At 40.3% G+C, this 22311-nt stretch overlaps 2 protein-coding genes across 3 annotated transcripts; both read left to right on the top strand.

Annotated features, from left to right (window-relative positions):
* Positions 1–198: 198 nt before the first annotated feature.
* On the top strand, positions 199–5057 carry dusp5 (dual specificity phosphatase 5). The gene is made up of 4 exons (XM_049719721.1): positions 199–695; positions 1461–1594; positions 2223–2442; positions 4310–5057. The coding sequence occupies exons 1-4, from the start codon at positions 332–334 to the stop codon at positions 4714–4716; spliced, it is 1125 nt and encodes a 374-aa protein (XP_049575678.1). The 5' UTR covers positions 199–331; the 3' UTR covers positions 4717–5057.
* Positions 5058–5962: 905 nt separating this feature from the next.
* smc3 (structural maintenance of chromosomes 3) lies at positions 5963–22270 on the top strand. 2 transcript variants are annotated; one of them, XM_049719715.2, is made up of 29 exons: positions 5963–6149; positions 6564–6639; positions 6821–6859; positions 6941–7008; positions 7084–7155; positions 7489–7568; positions 7659–7737; positions 7886–8003; positions 8654–8829; positions 9020–9100; positions 9643–9807; positions 10770–10891; positions 11347–11560; positions 11835–11938; positions 12689–12788; positions 13301–13461; positions 13764–13905; positions 14121–14271; positions 14370–14522; positions 16295–16446; positions 16610–16768; positions 17570–17677; positions 18055–18163; positions 18336–18583; positions 19867–20079; positions 20164–20352; positions 20901–21078; positions 21169–21275; positions 21747–22270. In XM_049719715.2, exons 1-29 carry the CDS (start codon positions 6135–6137, stop codon positions 21816–21818), a joined length of 3651 nt encoding a protein of 1216 aa, XP_049575672.1. In that variant the 5' UTR covers positions 5963–6134; the 3' UTR covers positions 21819–22270. The 2 variants fall into 2 exon arrangements, with proteins under 2 accessions (XP_049575672.1, XP_049575673.1); XM_049719716.1 differs by lacking the exon at positions 5963–6149 and having other exon boundaries at positions 6549–6639.
* The last annotated feature ends 41 nt before the right edge of the window (positions 22271–22311 follow it).

The raw sequence follows: 22311 nt of genomic DNA, 5'->3' as shown, positions 1-22311 counted from the left end.
GATCTTAGAAACGAGTGAGAAGAGGACGTGAGATGAGTAATAAGAGTTAATCAATCGTTGTGGTACGTCACATAGAGGGAGGAGTTACGCAACTGCCGTCATCCTCGCGGGTGGGTCTTTAGCTGCAACCACGCCTCACTGCTGTCCATATATGGCTCGTGACGTCATTCACAACGAAGTCCCATTCACTAGAAAAAGACTCCGCCGGAATCCCCTTGGAGGCAATGTAGGCACTGAGGCGCGCTGGGCTCATCGTTCGCCCGCAGCCACTCTCATTCAGGAATCTACACGCATTCTTTGGGCAATAATAAACATTTTAAAAAAAAAAAAAATGAAAGTGTCCAGCATCGACGGCCGCCACTTGCGGAGGATCATCAGGAAAGAGCGCGGGAGCTGCCTTATCGTGGACTGTCGACCTTACTTGTCATTTACGAACTCCAGCATCAAAGGCTCCGTGAACGTCAATCTCAACTCCGTGGTGGTCCGGAGGTCACGGGGAGGACCGGTGCCTCTGCAGTTTGTTATCCCGGACGAGAAAGCCCTCCTCCGGCTCCGGGAGGGGAGCATATCGGCAGTGGTGGCTCTGGACGACCGGACGTCCCACTGGCAGAAGCTCAAGAAGGACAGCGTAGCACAAATAGTAATAAACACACTGACGCATGTTGCCAGCGGGACCAAGATTTGCTTCTTAAAAGGTAACGAACTTTTTTATTTTCCCAAAGAAAGAAAGAAAGAAAGAAAGAAAGAAAGAAAGAAAGAAAGAAAGAAAGAAAGAAAGAAAGAAAGAAAGAAAGAAAGAAAGAAAGAAAGAAAGAAAGAAAGAAAGAAAGAAAGAAAGAATAGTGAAGATAATTTGATTTTACGCGTCAATGACACTGACAGTATTTTATCGGAAATCACGCACAATCAGTCAAGGCGATGACATTGATGCCAATGTATTGACACACAATTACATGTAATTGACACAAAATATTTTTCCTTTGACAAAAAAAAGTAGAATAACCTAAAATCAAATTAATAATTGCAATGACGTTTTTCAATCGGAGCTACACAATCTCTTTTGGCCTTTTAAAACAACTATATGATCGGTCTTCTTCCTTAAACTAAATGTGCGTCAACGGAGCCGATGAGTCAGTGCTGACAAATATGAACAAATTGTGAAACCGACTCCCTGTGGCAAGAAACAATTGAAGATCGAAAGGAAAAAAATCTAAATAATTAGCCGGGTTTGTGATCATGTGTTAAAACACCTCGATTTCAATTTGTCGCCTTTACATCCTGTGGAAGTGAAAAGGATTAGCGAACTCCAGTAATTAATGGGGCTCTTATAATCAGTTTATAATCCGGCGCTAAATCTGTTTCATAAACTCTGTGGTTTCACAAGGTGTGTATTTGTTTGTTAATTATTTTAAATTTAATTATTTGTGCCCCCCTTCTCTGCCACCCCTTCCGTCTCACAGGAGGATATGAGAACTTCCACACGCAATACCCTGAACTTTGCACTGAAGTGAAAAGCATCGAGCTGAGCGGAACCGAAAATGAGAAAAGAGCCAGCAGTGAGAAGCTTGGTCACCACAAACCAGATTATGATCAGGTGAGGGCAGCACATCATCATCCACCCCAAAGCACCTCCCTCCCAACAACACACACATCCGTCTTTTTCTGGCATAACATCCAACAGAATAATATAACACTAGTGGTTTATATTTGGCATACCGTATATATCTGTTTACACGGCTATGACATTTTGTGACCTATTTGCGTCCCAGAACGAAAGTAGGCCAGATGGAGGAAAAACACAACCTTTCATCCATGACCTTTCCAATATCTCAAATATCGATCTACTATATTGTGTGAGTGTTGTTGAACAGGACTTCTTCAGGATTCCTTGTATTGTACTGAAACAAATCGTAAATCATTCAATCGAGTTACCATCCCAACGCTATCAGATTTACGAGGTGTTGCTCATGTTGCAATCCTTTTACTCTTCTTTTTGACTCCACGACAACATTCTTACGAATATCATATGAAAAGTGCAACATCAAGTTCCACATAGCAGCTTTACAATCATTTAGATGGGAGAAAAGCATATTGATTTGCTTCAGGTTGACAAGTTTTTAATCAAATGGATGCGTCTGTCCCAATGTCACACCTTGTTGTATATTGGGCCTACTTATCTTGACTCACATTTGGTTTCCTCCCCACCCATTTCTCACTTTCAGGGTAAACCTGTGGAGATCCTGCCTTTCCTCTACCTCGGTAGTGCCTACCATGCCTCCAGGCAGGACTATCTCAATGACCTTCACATCACTGCCTTGCTCAACGTGTCGCGCAAAGACATGCAGCCCAACAAGGTCCACTACAATTACAAATGGATCCCGGTGGAAGACAACCACATGGCAGACATCAGCTCCCACTTCCAAGAGGCAATAGAATTTATCGGTGAGTTAAATCTTTTAAGATGGCAGTCCAAACCGTTTTTCTCAGGGCTTCCTCCTGAAGGTTTATTTCGGATTCATAATCCTACATGTTTATTTCTTGTCTTGACTCCCCGCTCAAAATCGTGTGCTCAGCCAGACTATTTGGCAAGGGACATATATGCACCATCCCAAGGAAAGAGCTTTCCCCAAAATAACACCACCTTCAGCTTCTGTATATTTATAGTTGCAGATTACACGCAAGACTTGGAAATATTCTGTCTGAATTAGGCGACTCCTATGCATAGGTGTTTATTTTTAAAAGGCGTCTTCGTCAGCCTCAAATAAACCTGCCTCCTACCATTCACAAATAGAGGGCTCCAAGAAACCCAGTGGTAATCAGTTTAGCTTGATCGCCTACCCCCAAGCTTCCGCCAACGCAGCCAACCAGTCCTATCCATTCAGGATTTGCCGAGGTGTTGACGCCCTCCTGGTTCTTAGCTTTAAAAAGATATTCGCATGTTGTCATGGCCTGCTCGCCTAATCTCCAGTGGGTGTGGTCGTGCTGTGAGGTTGAATGAGGTGTAACACACCTCGGCGGCGGTTGGTTGCTCACTCACAGGTGGGCCTAAGAGCAGCAGCCTGTGGTGAAAAGAGTGTGTGGGAGGCTGACGCTGGATCATAACAGCAGCAGCAAACGACGCACACAACGTGTTGGTGCTTATTTATAGACTGGAATAAAAAGCAAGGACAAAGCCCAGCCAGGAGCTACTGGACTGACCATTATTGCTTGGCTGCTATTGTGTATTGTTTGAGGATGCAGCCTACATTTAGTCCTCATTACATAAGAGAGCTAATTGTACCAGGAGCAGGATTAACCTACATTTAGCCTACAGTAGCTCCAAAATTCATCTACTAAGCTCTTGAGTTAGTTCAATTAAGTGGAGATGATTGACAGTTTAAGGAAGGGGTGGTTAAGCCTTTTCCAATTTTGGGCTATTTTTGGCCTGACAGAATTTATGGCACAATAAATGATTATATATTATGAACATCTCAAGGTTAAATGTGATACAGATGTTTAGGGGATAAAAATAAATGTTGACCTTTGACTGAAAAGACAACACTTGCTCATTAAAACAACCATCAAGGCAAGTGGTCCACTGGAGCTGATTGAAATGACCTTTAAGTTAAAAAAATCTGTTAAAGGTTCCATGCCAGTTTTCTCAGATTTTTAATTTAATGGATTTGTGAGATAATTTGGTTTGGAAATAAGGAATCCCTTTTCAGGTTTTCTCATTAATGTTGAAAAAATATTCAGTATGTAAATAAGCTCTGTTCAAATAGGGCTGTGGTTCTTCTTAGTTTTATATGAAAAACACCTTTCCTCTGATTGGTTAGTTGCCAACATGTAGGTGTTTTGTCACCATGTTAGAAAACAAATTGCGTATTGCTCTACATATGTTCCTAAAAAGAGAAGCTGGGAATAAGCAAGAACTATGATGTTAGTCGAACTGCACGCTTCGCTATGACATGGTGGGTAGCACCCAACACCCGCAATGGTTTAGGAGGACAAGTGTGGAAAAATGACAGATTTAAAATAATACAAATATACAAAACCTGGTCCCTGCAAAGGTTCTCTGTGGGTTTTGCCTTTACAGCTGTGGTATATGTATACTTAGTAAGTAGGAGTAAATGGCAGGTTATTTCTTCAGTCCCTTCAAATGTGATTTATTATTTTCTATACACCCCCTACAGTGTTCCCAGTTGTCCATTTGAATGTCCCATTGCGATTGTAGAGCTAGGTTTGATTTTTAATATTATGTAACCTGCTTGAAGAAAATTGCACATCCGTGTCCAGTGATTGACTCGTTTGCTTTTTGTTCTGTGTCCAGATCACGTAAAGCAATCTGGGGGAAAGGTCCTCGTCCACTGTGAAGCAGGCATCTCTCGTTCCCCCACCATTTGTATGGCCTACATCATGAGAACCCAGCAGCTGAAACTGGATGCAGCATTCGATATCATCAAGCAGCGCCGGCCTGTTATCTCACCCAACTTCAGTTTCATGGGTCAGCTGCTGCAATTTGAGTCTGAGGTCCTTTCGACAGCTCCCGCTCATGCAGCCACACCTGAACCTGCCACTCCCTGTATCCCCGAGTCTGCTTCCTTTTTTGCCAATGACATCACCACCTCCTTCAACACCCAAAACTTCGAGCCATCTGTATTCACCCTTCCTACCTCTTGCCTGAAGTCTCCGGTCCATCATCAGTTCAAGCTGAGCCCAATAACTGCACTGCCTTAAAAAAACAAAAAGAACTGTGACTGCTCATAGTCTTACTTGAAAAGGAATCAAATTTTAAAGCTCCCCGTGTGCCTGGTATTGAAACCAGGAGACCAGACTGGAGATGAGCAAGTCTAAATTGGTAGTTGTACACATTTCATAGGATGACACTGATGCCACTGTAGTGGCAATAGCACAGTGATAAAACTGCAATATAACATGCCTTAGGTTGATAATGTGATTTATATGTTCATTCACAAATACAGTCAGGCATTTGAATCTAATTTATTCAAAATTGAAATCTTTGTGATTTTTTTCAATAATGTTGATGTTAAAGTGTTTAATAAAAGTTGAAAACTAAAGTTGTTGTAATACAATCATTGAATGAATGTCAAAGGTGGCAAAAGTACTTAGACTTTGTACGTTAGTAGAAGTACTGATTAAAAAAATGCGGTTGAAGCATTAAGATGATTCACTTGGTATAATAAAGATAATAAACATTTTAAGGACTTGATCTAGTTCAGGAAATGAGGATTTTTGTCAAATTCAGAATTTTGCAATTTTCAACATCTTTGCACAATACGTATGTGGAGGGCTCCAAGACGTTTGCCTTCATCCTCCTCATGGCTCAATATTACAATAAAAGCAAAAAGACATCTGAAAACTAAATACTCAAAGAAAGTACTGATACCTTAAAAATGATACACTCAGGTAAAGTAGCTATTTATTTTTACATTGCTACTTCCCACGACTAAGAAATACACAGGGTATTGGCGTAATATTCATGTAACCCATCATGGGGTTAAAAAAATTAAATACAGGCGTTGTTTTTCTGTAGTCTTAGTGAATTTGGCAGGACTCTGTGATTTTGTTTATTCAAGTACCAACAAATAATAAATATAGTCCATTGTTTTATTGAATATTGTTTCCATACGTTAGACATTTTATTTTTAAACGATAGTACCGTTTTAACATTTGTGCAATTTCTATCGCCTGCTTCTCTCTCACTCATTTCGCGCCCAGAAGACAACCAGTTGCTCTGTACCAAATTTACAAATGGGGAAGCAACTAACGACCAATTTTTCAAAATTACTATTATTTGCGCAAAATTAATACAGAGTATTGCTTTAGTTACTTATTAAAACAAAACGTAGATTTTTTGGGCCAAATTTTGTGCAATACAAATTACTGTTCCACGTTAACGTGTGTTTTATTTATCATTATCACCCTGTTTTCACATATTGGTATGATCCATTTCATCCCGCCCCCGCCGCCATTTTCTATGTTTTCCTTCACTGCGAAGTGGTACACTAATTTTAAATGCTGAAACGAAAATAATAATAACAAGTGTGGGCTTTTATTTACCCCCCCCCATCTCCATTTACGTGGGGCTGACCGATTTGCTCCTAATTCAGACAAGGAGACCCCCGAAATAGACGATGTACATCAAACAGGTAAGCTAACAACACCAGTGTGTTCCCTTAGCTCGCTCTTACTGGGCCGAATGGGCTAGCATTGCTACTTGCTGAATGAACGCGTTTCTGAGGACGCAGCTTCAGTGCAAAACCTTGTTTAGTGTAAGTAACAAAGCTGGTTGCATTCGCGTTGAAATGAATGGCCGTCACTATAAATTTAACCAAAACTCCAAAGAAAGTCCCGCGTTGAATTGCCTGCCCCCCTTTTGAGGATGCTAGGCTAAGGCTAGCCGAATCTTCAAACTGTGAATATAAGTCTCCTGTCTCTCTCCCTACTTTCTCAGTCTTTCTCTATGGCTGCAATATTTGTTATTTGACACATTTACATTGTGATAAACGCAATGCATTTGACACTCCCTTCCCATATAAATGCATTGAATGTTTCTTGTGCAGGTTATCATCCAGGGGTTCCGAAGTTATCGGGACCAGACTGTGGTAGACCCGTTTAGTCCCAAGCACAATGTCATCGGTAGGTACCAGAATATTGACACCTCAACCTTCAAACTGTATTTTATTTTGGACTGAAAATAATTTTCAAACCAATTAAGTGATTGTGGATCGTTTTACTTGGCATACCTGCTGTTCTCTAATGGCACACTGATGTGCTGTGGCTTATATCAGTTTATTTCATTTTCCCCTCTATTTCACAGTTGGACGAAATGGATCAGGAAAAAGTAACTTTTTCTATGGTAAGTAAGCCACTGAGGATAACAGCTTCCATCCATGACCTTGTTAGAGCTGGGGTTCATTGTTTATTTCTTCCTCCCCAGCCATTCAGTTTGTGCTCAGTGATGAGTTCAGCCACCTCCGACCTGAGCAGCGCCTGGCCTTGCTCCATGTAAGTAGCACGTAGCATAAGCTGCAAATAACTTTAGTGATCATTTAAATTAAATTTCCTTGGCTTTTTTTGTAGGAGGGAACTGGTCCTCGAGTCATTTCTGCATTTGTGGAGATTATATTTGACAATTCCGACAACCGGCTGCCGGTAAGACCGAGACCAAATACTGTGTATATTTATCACATCGGTAAACGCCGTTGCCAGAAGCCTTTCAACACAGGAAAATCAATGTAACTCCAAATTTTGTTGCACTGTTATTTAATGCATAGTGTTTACTATGTTTTGGGGCTGAATACAGTACTGTACATTAAAGGAGTCACACCCACACAACATGTAAGCTTAAACCCTGAACATGGCCACAAACAGTTTTTTTTTTCCTGTCCACTACGTTTTGTTTAGACCATGAAAGCATTACACGGGATAATCATTTTTGGTGTTTTTTTTGTGTGTGTAGCTAATTGTGAATACGTCTCCCTCCAGATTGACAAAGAGGAAGTCTCCCTTCGTCGTGTCATCGGTGCAAAGAAGGACCAGTATTTCTTGGACAAGAAGATGGTGACGTAAGTGTTCGTGTGCCTGTAATCGCAGGAAATATTGGCCCCACCAAATTCATGTGATCACAAGTTTGGTGGTGTTTGTGATTGGTGCAGTAAGAATGACGTCATGAACCTTCTGGAAAGTGCCGGCTTCTCCCGCTCTAACCCCTACTATATTGTCAAGCAAGGCAAGGTGAGAAAGAAGTCTGGTCTGATCGCCAACTTGCTCGTCATAAATGGCGTCATAAATGGTTTCCATTATAATATCGGCCACATTGTGACTTCACTAAAGTGCAATATATACATATATTGTAGTGTAATGAGTTCATTATTTGCTGCAGATTAACCAAATGGCCACAGCGCCTGACTCTCAGCGTCTGAAGCTGCTGAGGGAGGTGGCAGGAACAAGAGTGTATGATGAACGAAAAGAAGAAAGTATTTCGCTCATGAAGGAAACAGGTGTGTTCTAAGCAATTATTGTATTCTATAATTAATTGCCCTTAATATAGGTAGCTGAGGTTTTAGGTTGCAGCTTTAGGTTCTTCCTGTGTGGATTTTGATACTATACCAAGATCACCAATCAACTGGACAGGTCACACTCGCCAGCTCTAAGCTGGTTAAAAAAAAAAAAAAAGTCATTTCTACGTCACACCCATACTCCCAAAAAGTCCTTTCTTTGATGGCTGCTTCCGTTTCATTTTTCAGTGGTAGATCAATTGCTGTCATGTTTCTAAATGTTACAGTTCATGGTAAATAGAAACGTGATTTCCTAATATCTGTAAGAAATAAAAATGCAATTCACTCTTCCTGAAATTGTCCAGCCTTAACTTTTACTATAGTTTAATCATGTCATGCCAGAATAGTATTTATTTATCCTCATTTTCTGCCTATTCCCAGTTTGCAAAACAAGCCTGTTTGCTGTCATCATCAACGGCTGAACATACCTGGCAAATTATAGCCTGTCGTATTATCATTTCAATAAGCGTGCTCCTCTTTGGTTTGATGTTCTATTACCCTTCAAACTCGATATTGAACAATACAATTATTCTAATGTGTAGTTATATCTAAATCAAATAATGATCTAATAATAATAATAATGTGTTCGCCAGAGGGCAAAAGGGAGAAGATCAATGAGCTGTTGAAGTACATTGAGGAGCGTCTGCACACCCTCGAGGATGAAAAAGAGGAGCTGGCTCAGTACCAGAAATGGGACAAGATGAGAAGAGCTCTTGAGTACACCATCTACAACCAGGAGCTCAATGAAACCCGCGCCAAACTAGATGAGGTGATGTGCACAAACCTCGTTAACAGTGTTTGTAACAATGTTTTCTAAAATACTTTACATGATTGTGGAACTAATTGTGTAAGTAATGATGTGTAGTAGTGATGATAATATAAAAAAGTTTCATTTACATCACATTGTCTTTTGTTTATTTTCAGCACAGTCATTTAATTTTTGTGTATATATTTTTTAGCTGTCTTCCAAGAGAGAAACGTGTGGAGACAAATCACGACAGTTACGTGATGCTCAGCAAGATGCCAGAGACAAAGTTGAGGTAAATGAATAAATGATGATCTCATCTACCTACAAATTAGCAAAATAGAACAAAAATGAAACACTGGAAGTAAAATGCAGGCAATTACTTTATCGATAAAAGCAGAATTTGTTTTTTAAGTGCCATCTGTAGTAGCACTGCAGATGGTATTAAAACGGAAAATTAACAAATGGTCGCATCTTAGTAAGTGAATTGGTTATTTGGGTGCCCACAACTTTTTACACTAAATTTGAGTGTTTATTGGAAACATGGCTGAAGTAGCTCATATTCACACTCCTACAACCGGCTGGTGATGCACTGACAACAAAGGCTTTATTTTGCTCGCTCTACAATGTGCCAAGTAGCTGTTGACATTACACTAAAACAGGTACCGGTAGCCATAATAATAAACACATAGAGGAGCTCCAAGAAGCTAAGCAATCCTGGCAGTTTGCATGCCAGATGAATATAAAGTAGTTCAATCCCTTGAGGAGAAGTAAACAGAAGTTTGAACCCCTGAATAAATGGAATCACCTTTTTTCTTTCCTGCCGCCCTTATGTAGGAGACAGAGCGAGTTGTCCGAGAATTGAAATCTAAGATCTCCGCCATGAAGGAGGAGAGGGAGCAATTGTCTGCTGAGCGCCAGGAACAGATTAAACAGAGGACCAAACTAGAGCTGAAGGCCAAGGACCTGCAGGATGAGCTGGCAGGCAACAGTGAACAGAGGGTATGGAAGCCTCCCATCTACATCACTCTGCTTTCCAGCAACACTTACCCTTCCTCTGCATCACTGCATGTATCTCCCCTACTGTCACTGCTACCAGCAGGCGCAATTGTGATTTTTAAATAAGTCACTGAGCCTAGCATGTGGAAAATGCCACAAAGTGTTGCCAAGGTGTCATTTCATCTTCCCGTAAACCCTTAGTAATCAACTAGCAAGTTTTATTTCTTTATAGCTAAGCTTGTGATTCAAGAAGCGTAAGCAGCAGCATGCTTATATAAATCCCACTGCACATCTTTATTGGCATTGGTTTACGTGCAGAGCTGGTATGACTCAACCTCAGTATGGCCTCATATTTGTGGGCACGTGTGTGTATGTATGAAGAGCATCATAAATAACAGCTTTATTGGCTCAGTCTTACTCATGGCCATGATGGGTCCCAGGCAGAATGCTGGTTGGTGGCAGCTCAGCATCAGCCAAATGTTACTGGAGCCAAATGAAAAGGAATGCCTTCTGGCTGCTGGCAGTGTGGTTGCATTGTTGGCCAACTGGAAAAGTATATCAGTGTTTTATTTGACTGTCTTTTAGTAGAGGTGTTTTTATGGTCTGCAACTTTGCCCATGATTAGCAACCCATCCTCTCATATGATGCTCGCTATAGCAGGCAAAATCTACATAACTCATTGGCAGCGTATGGCTAATTGCAAACACAGCACATTGTTGCAGTCTTGTGAGTTGCTTGCTCTGAAAGTCAAATTAGTATCCCTAATAGAGAAAGATTTGGTGCTGTGACCACAGTCATACAGTCCTTCCTACACTTAAAGATACCCTGCAGGTTGCTCTTTGTTGGTTGGCCTAGTTTGTTTTGGCCATGAATTTCAACCTTGCAGCTTAGAGATTTGTTTCCCAAATCTTTAAATGCGAAGAAGCCACCATGAGGAATATAAAACCTGTTCCACTGTTGTGTAGAAACGTCTGCTGAAAGAGCGTCAGAAGTTGCTGGAGAAAATTGAAGAGAAACAAAAGGAGCTGCAGGAGACAGAGCCCAAATTCAATATGGTGAAAGAAAAGGAGGAGCGAGGTATCTCCAGGTAGGGATGACTCATTTACAGCGTCACAAGTTTATCGAGCAACTGGGGAACAGACCTAATTTTGTAAGTCAGTCATCTAAATCTCAATATATTTGGACGGTGGCAGCAGCAGGTACATATTAGGGCTGCAGCCTGCAGCTAACAATTATTTTGATGATTGCTGTTGGTTATAATGTTTTGTTCATTACTCAATTAGTTTTCATAAAAAAAAAAAAAAAACATCATAGCAAATGCACACGCATAACTTGTTGATTTAGTTCCTGTTTTGTCCATTTAAATGTCAGAAAATAGGCAGAGGTTTTTGCTTTAAAGTGGATAATAAAACCATACTTCCCTCAATGAATATTTATTAACCAGTTGTTTCAAAAACAACTACCTACCTAAAATGGTGGAAATGATCTCTGAATACTTGAAGAAATATATCAGTTGACGGAAAATTTTAAATTTTCATTTAGACTTGCCCAGGCTACCCAGGAGAGGACCGACCTTTATGCCAAGCAGGGCCGTGGCAGTCAGTTCACCTCCAAAGAGGAGAGGGACAAGTGGATCAAGAAAGAGTTGAAATCTCTGGACCAAGCCATCAATGATAAAAAGAGACAAATTGCTGCCATCAATAAAGATCTGGAGGATACAGAGACCAACAAAGAGAAGAACCTTGAGCAGTATAATGTAAGAAGTCATTCTAATATATGATAATGTGTGTGTTTATACAGTGTAATCTGTATTTTTATGTACAGTGAATATACTGTCAACACACCCTTTTTCAAATGCCATTTACATGTTCTCCTTAAAAAAAAAGTGAGACCAAGTTAAACCAAGAACCACACAATATGTTTAGCTTTGATTTTTACTTCATGCCCAACACTTTGTATGCATCTAGGTTGTTCTTAAAGTGCTCTCTAAATAAAATTGAGTTGAATTGCATTTTCTCTTTTGTCTCTAGAAACTAGACCAAGATCTTAATGAGGTGAAGACTCGCGTTGAGGAGTTGGACAAAAAGTACTACGAAGTGAAGAACAGAAAAGATGAGCTGCAGAGTGAAAGAAAGTAAGATTCATTTTGGATTCGTATTGCTTAATTTTACAGCACACAGGACTTGTCTCTCAAGGCAAAACATCATGAAAATGTAAACTTAAAAATGTACAACAAGGAAACTAACCTTTTCTCATGAGGTAAAAGCACATGATTTGAAATATTGATTCAACAAGACGTCGTTTGCTGTAATGCATTTTAGTTCTTCGGGCATCATAATGACTCCATTAGCAACAGCACTTTAAAACTGAAAGAAGCTTAGCCATAAGATTAAGTATCCAAAATATGAAATATTTGCATTAGCAACAGCATTTCAAGATTGAAAGAAGCTTAGCCATAAGCTTAAGTATCCAAAATATTAAATATTTGCTTGCATTTATTTTGCTTGTGGTTTAATTTCATTTATAGTGAGAGACATTTCCTTGAGCATATCAATATTAGACAAAAAAAAACCTATAAAACTTGTGCTGTTTTAAGAATACGTCCTGGCCCTACAGATGACAGAATAGACTGACTGTGAGTCTCCATTTTCTGTCTCGCTCGTCCTCATACGGGTCACAAGTAACTAGGGCATATTCCAGCTAGTTGGTGTATACATAAATTATATATTTTCACTTGTGTAGAATATGCATGTTATGCACTTCCTTAGTGGACGACTGCTTTCTCCTGTCTGACTCCTTTAAATGTACCTACGATACTTTCGGTGCGATCGGTTGTAGCTTGTGACATAAGCGTAACCGTGTGCACGTGTGTACCTGTCTGCAGCTACCTGTGGCGCGAGGAGAATGCAGAACAGCAGGCTTTGGCGGCCAAACGTGAGGACCTGGAGAAGAAACAGCAGCTCCTCAGAGCTGCCACAGGCAAGGTCTGTGACTAGTCTAACACAATATCATAAATATGTGTGTATGCTGCTGTCTTTTCTTGCCCGTAGCTATTAAGCCTAACCTTTCAATGCATTTCAGGGCTCAATCGTAACTTTCTTTCTCAGTTGGTCACACGGGTAACATCACTATGCATGCGGATGGATAAATGTTCTAAATTGACATATCATAGTTCTATGTTTGTTTGAAATAAAGCTTGACAGTGAATTGCGTTTTTATACAGTGGAACTTGGATTTAATGGACTTATGGGAGGGTGGTTTGTTAGAGCCAGTTGTCTGTTAAATTGAAGCAACAGAATTTCTAGACTATAGATTGCACCTAATTAAAGCAGCAACAGCTAAATCTAGCCATAAAAACAACAGCTTTATTAGCTGCGGGTCTCCACATTCATTATAAGTGGTCTTTTCAAGCTTCAGAGGTCGACTCTCTCTCTCTGCTTTTTGTGTCTTCACTGAATAATGTATTTATTTAACAATGTGTTTTTCTTCTCTCCAGGCAATCCTGAATGGCATTGACAGCATCAACAAAGTCCTTGAGCATTTCCGCCGCAAGGGCATTAACCAGCATGTGATCAACGGTTACCACGGCATCGTTATGAATAACTTTGAGTGTGAGCCTGCCTTTTACACCTGTGTGGAGGTGACTGCTGGTACCAGGTGTGGCATGTGTTTTTATTTAATAGTTTTCTTCTTCTATTGTTAATAGTATTTTTTTAGTTTTTAAAGGTACTTTTCAATTTAATAGCAAACCATTTGGTGAATAAAGTTTGAGCGTTAAGAAGCCTTCAACCTCGAATCGATTCTTGACAGATGTAAATTTATCGGCTGTCATAACTAATGGCTAGAAAGAGATACTTACAATTTGCTACTTGCAAATTTTTTTTCAATTTTATTTTTAATGTTTTGAAAATATTTATGTACATCGTTGTGGATGTTATTTAAAATGGTTTCACCTTCAGATTGTTCTACCACATTGTGGAGACCGATGAGGTCAGCACCAAAATACTAATGGAGTTCAACAAGATGAATCTTCCCGGAGAAGTCACATTCCTACCCCTCAGCAAGCTCGATGTCAGGGACACCGCCTACCCAGAGACCAATGTAAGGACGTGTGTGCATATAATTTAGTTGCACACACAGCCAGCAAATACTAATTGTGCCGTGGGCTCCAGGGGGCGCCACAAAAATGTCGAGCACTTTCCAATGTATTTTTTATTTCAATGCATTGCCTTTGATCTTTCTAGTTTTCAAGTATCCTCCTGTTATATAATATTTGACTACCTATTGTTGATAACCTTGTATCAACCTTTCATCAGGATGCCATTCCAATGATCAGCAAGCTCCGCTACAGCCACAACTTTGACAAGGCCTTCAAGCACGTATTTGGGAAGACATTGATTTGTCGTAGCATGGAGGTTTCTACGCAGCTGGCCAGAGCTTTCACCATGGACTGTATCACCTTGGAAGGTATGATCAACAACACCGCCGTCAAAGAAACAATGAGCCAATTAGAAGCAAATCAATAGAATATGTTGAAGAGGTATGACATCTGTTTGCCTTCGTAGGTGATCAGGTGAGCCACCGTGGAGCTCTGACAGGAGGCTATTATGATACTAGAAAGTCTCGGCTGGAGCTGCAGAAGGACATGAGAAAGGCTGAAGAGGAGCTGGGTGAGCTGGAGGCCAAGCTTAATGAGAATCTGCGCAGGAACATCGAACATATCCTTTTTGATTTGCACTGCTCTGCTCTGCTCATGCATTTTCCATGAGAATCTCGGATGTAAAATATATAATCAAGTTATTATAATTAACCCGCCGGTCGTGTCTTAAAATCGATTAGTGTTGTGTTTTTTTAAATTCTACCCATTATGGAGCACTGAAAAAAAATTTAAGAGACCAGCTTGGTTTGTTCCTGTATATTTTAAAAGCCTAGTACAACTAAAGGTATATTTGTTTGGACCAGTGGATTAAATGGGGAAAAACAGCTCATGAGGGTTGGATTGAAAAATTGCTTGATACATTTTTCAGTTGTTTTTTTTTTTATAATAGCGAACGTCACTTCACAAGTTCTTACATAAATTGGTCTGGCACTTGGTGCTTTTAGGCATTCTATTATTTATTTTGTGTTAGTTAGTTAGTTAGTACACTTTTCGCACCAGACATCAAAATGAACAAAAAATGGAAGAAAACACGGTAGTCCCTTAATTGTTTTCCACTGTCATAAAAAAATAAATAAATAATCATATTTGGATTACATACTGGAATCACAAAGCTGGGATGCTGTGAGGGGCCTGAGAAAGGTAACAAAGGATTAGGAAATAGCAGGTTGTATTGGACCGAGCAACAATGACTCACCGCTGTCAGAGCTGGAATGCGCGTCAGGATAAACAAGAGAGAGGGTTTGTGTTGCTTGTTTTGATCACATGGTTACTTCATGTGTCTGCACATCTGGGTTAAATCAAGTGATGTGTGCGTGTGCGCATTCACCTGCGGATAACTCTGTGAGAAGACAGGCAAAAGGACCAATGAGGGAGTTGTGTGACCGCATCTTTCTCTTCCGCAGTGGTGAGTCACAGTTGTCATCCATTATTTAAAAGCCCATCGTTGTTTTCTGTCTCTCCGCTTCTGGCCTGTGAGATTCCCTTGATTCACCTCACCCGTCACTTATATTTAAGTGTCTAGTCCATCTTCATTTCGGTCAGACAGACAGGGAAAGGAAGCCAAGCTCAGATTCTTCTATAATTTTGAATCTTGTATTCATTCAATATCAAATGCGGAGTGCGCATCACATTTTTTTTCAACATTAATTTCCTATCTGTCGTTTTCACTGAGGGAAATGCTCTTGAACGCTTCATTGCTTGGACCGTAATTAAATCAATTAAGCCACCAGTTATGGATTTGCCTGCATTAATAGACTTGATCAAAAACTCCAAGGCTCAGTGGAGTGTAGACGTCATAGACAATCAATAGTGCCGTCTGTTCATTTAGCTTTAAGATGGCAAGGCTCCCGCAGCTCTTTAGTCTTAAAAAACATTATGTATATACACAAATCTAAAAACAAGGCCTTAATTGGCAGTGAAACATCAGTCAGCTTTTTATAAAGTTGAACCCTTGGAAATGTTGTATGATAATAAAACTGTCTCGTATCTCATTACAATTAACATTATTAAAATACTTTACCAAATGACTCTCGTGGTAACACACAATCAGGTCATCTGGAACAAGATTGATGTTATTTTAGTGGGAACTGTTAAGAGCACGTCATTTATGTACTGTAGCAACTTTGAGAACATTATGAATTTAATCTTAAACTTAATTTCAAATAGAACTTAAAAGTCTTGGATTTAACTTGCCTTAAGCAGCTGTAACCCTAAAGGAGGATGTTCAGCTATATTAAAATCATGTCTTTGATGACAAATTTGTTTTTGTGGTGTTTTGTTTTAATGATAACCCCAAAAGTGGTCATAAACTTCTTTAACACATGCTTTCACGTATCAACAATGAGATCGACCAGCTGATGAACCAAATGCAGCAGATTGAGACACAGCAGAGGAAGTTCAAGGCCTCCCGTGATAGTATTCTTTCAGAGATGAAGATGCTGAAAGAGAAGAGGCAACAGTCAGAGAAGACTTTCATGCCAAAGGTGACCCAAATTATCCTAGAACTCTATGTATGGGACATACCAGGAGTTGTGCTCATTTAACTTCCAAGTCAAGGCTTCATTGAATTCGTGTAAAAACAGGAACTTGATCGTCTCGCTTCGTACCGCCGACTGATGTATCGTTCTTTTCATGTTTCCTGTGCAGCAACGAAGTCTTCAGAGTCTGGAGGCCAGCCTCCACGCCATGGAGTCCACCAGAGAGTCACTGAAGGATGAGTTGGGCACAGATTTGCTCTCCCAGCTCAGCCTGGAGGACCAGAGGCGCGTGGATGACCTCAATGATGAGATCCGCCAGCTCCAGCAGGTTAGGAGAAAATGAGCAAGAGTGCTGGAGAAACAGTGCTGTGTATGAAATAACCACTGATTAAACCACGAACAAGGCCCTCTTGGAATAAGTGTTTATTGTTCGACCAACAAAGAAATTGCTTTTGGGGGTGTTAGTATTCCCAAATAGTCAAATTCTGTCTTTCAAGCCCCTGTGTCCTGGTGAAAATGTATCTAGTGCAGGGGTCCTAACATGACTCAGCCAAATTTGAATCTATAGCACCCCCAGGAATGTTCAAAAGAGCTAAAAGATCCATGCACATCACTGAACAGGGAGTCCTTCATTTTTGCAGCTGTTTTAATAGTTTCACCTAAATTAGCACCTGTTCCCAGGCAATTTTCTTTACTGCATGCAGAATTTTGAGAATTTAACTATTTCTGACACAAATAGACTAGTTCATGTGCATTTCAGTGCAGCACCGTTGTTGTCTTAATCTTGCCACCATCTCTTATCCCTGCTGCTGCTAATTCAGTAAAATGACCTGGGTGCGGTGAAAGGCGCAGGCAGCAGCTGTGTGTGGGAGGTTCCTGTGATCATTTTTTTTCTGTACCAGCTTCTTAAGTCATATCCCCAATTGTGTTATACAACTTCACCCACATAGCACAGAGCCTTTCATGCACGTTTTGGCAGTGTTTGCACTTCGTTTGCGTGACATGTAACATAATGTGCAATTGTGCATTTTATTACAGTGAATGTTGCCATGGTATTTTGAATCTCTGCTTTCTCGTTGTCAAAGCAAAACCATTAGCGCAACTAATGTTGTTTTTGTGCCAACCACAGGACAACAGACAGTTGCTGAATGAGAGAATCAAGTTGGAGGGCATCATGACTCGAGTGGAGACGTATCTTAATGAGAATTTGAGGAAGCGTCTTGATCAAGTGGAACAGGTACAGTGTGGCCTTAATGACCTGTGAAAGGGGGGGGATAATTATTTAATTCCCCGTTAAATTGAATGATCTTGCTCACGTTTTAATGAGTGAAATAGGCATTTCAATGCCCTAACAAAATGCGAATTTTTTTTTTTTTTTTTAAATGGTGCCACTCCGCTTTATTTATTTACATTGTACATTCAGATATGTCATAATGATAGAGTTGCGTTTAAATGCCAGGTGTGAGGCTATGTGAATTAACTTTTGATCAGATCAACCCAAGTACATGGTAATATGTGGTCTGGGCAAGACTTGAAATAAAGTTCACCTTTCATGGAATGCAGAATGGGGATTTGTATTATATGTATATAATTTATTTTGATTTGCAAACACAGGAGCTTAATGAGCTGCGAGAGACCGAGGGAGGCACTGTACTCACAGCCACAACATCTGAGCTAGATGGCATCAACAAACGGGTCAAGGAGACACTAGCCCGATCAGAAGGTATGATCATGTTGCAGACAGGAGAAATACATAAGGCCTTCATTCATTGCGCGGTTGATAGGTGTATAAAGTAAGAAAACCAAACAAGCAGTATTCATGAGTTGTTTTCCAATAATATAATATAATAAACAAGTGACACTCCAAAATGAGAACTACTTATGACATCCTTTAGATCTGGACACTTTGGTTGACAAGACGGAGTCGGAGATCAAGGATCACATTAGGAGCATGGATCGTTGGAAGAACATAGAGAAGGAGCAAAATGATGCAATCAACCATGACACCAAGGAGTTGGAGAAGATGACGAATCGGCAGGGCATGTTGCTCAAGAAGAAGGAGGAGTGCATGAAGAAGATCAGGGAGTTGGGCTCGCTACCTCAGGAGGCTTTTGAAAAGTACCAGACCCTCACACTCAAGCAGGTATAACCGTCACGCCTTCAACTTGCTCAAAACCATTCAGAAGAAGGACCAGTAAAAACAAACATTCAAATCACCAACTGTTTCCAAATAGTCAAAAAAACAATCCAGATCTTGATCTTGACAACAACGTTCTTGATTTAATTTTCTCTTCTATTTCTATTCTCTCAATTTTCCAAGAGTTTCATTTATTTATTTTTAATGCATTAAAGAAAGCAGAAGCGCCCCTCGGGAACAAGACCTGAGGCCTTTGCCCACCCACTCTCTCAGCAGTGACTCACATATGAGTCAGTGCTCAGCTTGTTGCCTCTGAGGGCTCTAACTGTGACTGAGTGCACTTGGCTGCAGCTTCATTAATGTCTAAGCATGTGTGTATGTTTACCGTTTGCCTTCTATGACAATGCTGAGAATAGCCCCACATGTTTTCAACCTGCCCACATACAGCAGCTCGTTCTCTGGAAGCATGATTGTGGCCAGGATGATGCCATTGATTGCAGGAGTTGATCAGGCAGATGATGCACAAGCTTCCCCACTGATCCTTCTGGAACTCCAATTAATTTATAGGTCATGGGCCTAGAGAGATTTCTTTTCATTTTTTTAGCTCAAGCATTTTATTAATTCATCAGCTAACCTTGTTTCAGAGGATGATAGAATCTGACCATGCCTTCTAACTCATTATAACATACTAAATGGGATGAACATTAATAAGTATTTCTACTTTTACTGCTGAGTTGTGGTCTTCTAAAAAAGTAAGACTTCAGTGTCAAGTAACACAAGAAGGGACATTCAGATAATGCCATACTTAAGGTTTTTAATTTATTTCATATTGATGCCTTTGAAGTGTTTGCCATGCAAATATTTACTGTAATTGTTACTCTTCTTTAACATACATTAGTGAGTGGTAGGCTACAGTGCGTTACATCTTAGAAGTTCCTTCTCCTTCATAAACTAGGAGACCTATACTGTATTTCCTCAAATCGTGGCCATCCTCCTAATAGACATCGCGCCTTAGTTAGTAAGTGGGTGGGTGTATCATCCCAGTTAAGAGGCACGTAAACACCTCCCGGAAGTATGATTGCTATCCATTGGGGAAAATAAAATCTGTTAGTATCTGTAATGACCTTAATTTATAAACACATTTGTTGATTTCCCATAATTGGAATTTCTCTCTCATATATATATATTTTTAAACTCTTTAAATATTCATGTAGCATAGTGGCACATCGGGTAAAAATGCAGCATGATCATTTGGGATAACTGGTGTTATATTTCTTTTCTCCAACCAGTTGTTCCGTAAGCTGGAGCAGTGCAACACGGAGCTGAAGAAGTACAGTCACGTAAACAAGAAGGCCTTGGATCAGTTCGTCAACTTCTCTGAGCAAAAAGAGAAACTGATCAAGCGTCAGGACGAGCTGGACCGAGGCTACAAATCCATCATGGAGCTCATGAATGTGCTGGAGCTGCGCAAGTACGAAGCCATCCAGCTCACATTCAAACAGGTACTGATCTCTGAAAGCTTTGTGTGTATACAATCCTCCAGAATTTAGTTAGTCAACCGAGCCTCGTCTTGCTCGCACCCGCAGGTGTCAAAGAACTTCAGCGAAGTATTCCAGAAGTTGGTGCCTGGAGGTAAAGCCACGCTGGTGATGAAGAAGGGAGACGCTGAAGGCAGTCAGTCCCAAGATGAAGAGGGCGGCGCGGACAGCGAAAGGGGCTCCGGCTCACAGAGCAGCGTGCCGTCCGTGGATCAGTTTACCGGAGTGGGGATCAGAGTAAGAAATCGAAGAGTTTTTTTTTGTTTGGTTTTAAGATTAAGACACACTTTCATGTATATCAACAGTTGCCCAGTGGTTATTTTGCTGAAGCCAATGCCAATGAGGTTTAAAAATATTCCAAAAACGGTTTCAAAAGTGTGTACAGAGCAATTGAAGTAGAACAGAATTTCTCTATATATCCAACTCATGAATGATCATGATGATTAATTGTAAACTTGGCATTTGTGTCATTGGCAAAGAGGAGGCAAAAAAAGTAATTACAACACGACGTCCTATGAGGTCAGTTAATCAGGAGCTTTTTCCTCGCCGAGAATTGTCGTCATACACGCTGAGGAATATGTTCAGTCCAGTCAGTCAGTGTAATTTGTCTTGTCAGCCACAGTGTCATCATTCTAGAAACCCCAATTGTACTATATATGGGTACTTGTAAAATAATGTATTTTTATTTGACAACTTCTGTTCTTTTTGGGGGGTTTTGATTTGATTATTTGAAAGGAAGTGCTATTACATATAAACAGAGACGCTGACACAATTCTGTGTTGTAGGTGTCTTTCACAGGCAAGCAGGGTGAGATGAGAGAAATGCAGCAGTTATCTGGAGGGCAAAAGTCTCTGGTGGCCCTGGCTCTGATCTTTGCCATCCAAAAGTGTGACCCCGCCCCCTTTTACCTTTTTGACGAAATTGACCAGGCCCTCGACGCCCAGCACAGGAAGGCTGTCTCAGGTAACGGGCGGCGATTTCACACAAACAACGGGTATGCGCCATCAATGTGGATGAAGTACTAACATGTTTTCTGTTTGGTGTCCAATGGAGACATGATTGTTGAATTGGCCGGCCACGCTCAATTCATCACTACAACCTTCAGGCCTGAGCTGCTGGAGTCTGCTGATAAGTTTTACGGAGTCAAATTCAGAAACAAGGTGAGCTGGGCACCTACGGATCTCTTAAAAAGTCAACATAGATCTTGCCAAATTTGCATCGGCATCTTGTTAGAACATCAGCCTGAGATTGGAAGTTTGGGGTTCTAGTCTCTCCTCTTGGACCTGATTGTGATTGTTCGCTTCGTTGCCTTCTTCCCGCAATTGATGCAAGTGTCCTTAAAAATATGGGGTTTGATGTGCTGAAGCCTCGTAGGTGAGGCTTTTTCTCTGCATTACCACCTGGTTGCTTTCTCAGAACTACTATAGCAACAGTGCCCTCTGCTGGCAGATTATGTGGTCATTTATGATTCATGTCGTTCTAATCGAAGCCCCCTCCTATTCACTTTTTCTTCTCACTTTCTCATTTCTGCTTTGTTTTTGAGTATATTATTATTATCATTATTATTTTTTATAGTGTAGTCTCCACTGGGTGTAAATTGAATTTTGTATTTCTTTTTTTTCTTTTTCTAGGTGAGTCACATTGATGTGATCACAGCAGAACAGGCCAAAGACTTTGTGGAGGATGACACCACTCATGGTTAATAGGTGACTCCTATTGACTTCTACCCTTCTTCTTCTGCGTTCTTATGGTTCAAATTACACTGTTAACTTAGCTGTTCACTGACATTCTTAATTTGATTTGACTGAATTTGTATGACTTGAACATTCGGAGGTTAAAGTTCTGCAGAAACGTTTTATATATGTATGTTTTTAATGTTTGTATAACTTGTACCCGTTCCGACCTGTCCTTCCATTTGTCCCACCATACTATTTGTGGGCCATCAAAGGTAAAGGCTCTGTTCTATACTTAGTAGTTCGTACTTTAAGTCATTTTCTGTTTAGCATATTTACATACGTGCCATTTGAATTCTGCGACACATACCAATGATGGAAAGTTATAACAGTTTTTTTTTTTATTTCCTCATTGATGTTGGTATTCTATTAGGTTGAATGTTTTTTGTATGTAATAAATTGGATAATGAATTTAAAAAAAAGCTTAATAATCTTTTACACCTCCCTTTGCTAACATTAGATG

Source organism: Syngnathus scovelli, chromosome 5, assembly GCF_024217435.2.
Source record: "Syngnathus scovelli strain Florida chromosome 5, RoL_Ssco_1.2, whole genome shotgun sequence".
Classification (NCBI taxonomy): Eukaryota; Metazoa; Chordata; class Actinopteri; order Syngnathiformes; family Syngnathidae; genus Syngnathus; species Syngnathus scovelli.
The sequence above is the reverse complement of the archived record's forward strand: the minus strand, read 5'-3'. Positions and strand labels throughout refer to the sequence as shown.

What these genes read in the sequence shown, in the direction of transcription:
- dusp5 (XM_049719721.1), top strand. Translation starts at nt 332, where the DNA reads ATGAAAGTGTCCAGCATCGACGGCCGCCACTTGCGGAGGATCATCAGG. An exon ending in ACAAACCAGATTATGATCAG is followed by an intron (nt 1,595 to 2,222) that starts GTGAGGGCAGCA and finishes TCTCACTTTCAG; the next exon opens with GGTAAACCTGTGGAGATCCT. An exon ending in AGAGGCAATAGAATTTATCG is followed by an intron (nt 2,443 to 4,309) that starts GTGAGTTAAATC and finishes TTCTGTGTCCAG; the next exon opens with ATCACGTAAAGCAATCTGGG.
- smc3 (XM_049719715.2), top strand. An exon ending in AGAACCTTGAGCAGTATAAT is followed by an intron (nt 11,561 to 11,834) that starts GTAAGAAGTCAT and finishes TTTTGTCTCTAG; the next exon opens with AAACTAGACCAAGATCTTAA. An exon ending in AGACCCTCACACTCAAGCAG is followed by an intron (nt 18,584 to 19,866) that starts GTATAACCGTCA and finishes TTCTCCAACCAG; the next exon opens with TTGTTCCGTAAGCTGGAGCA.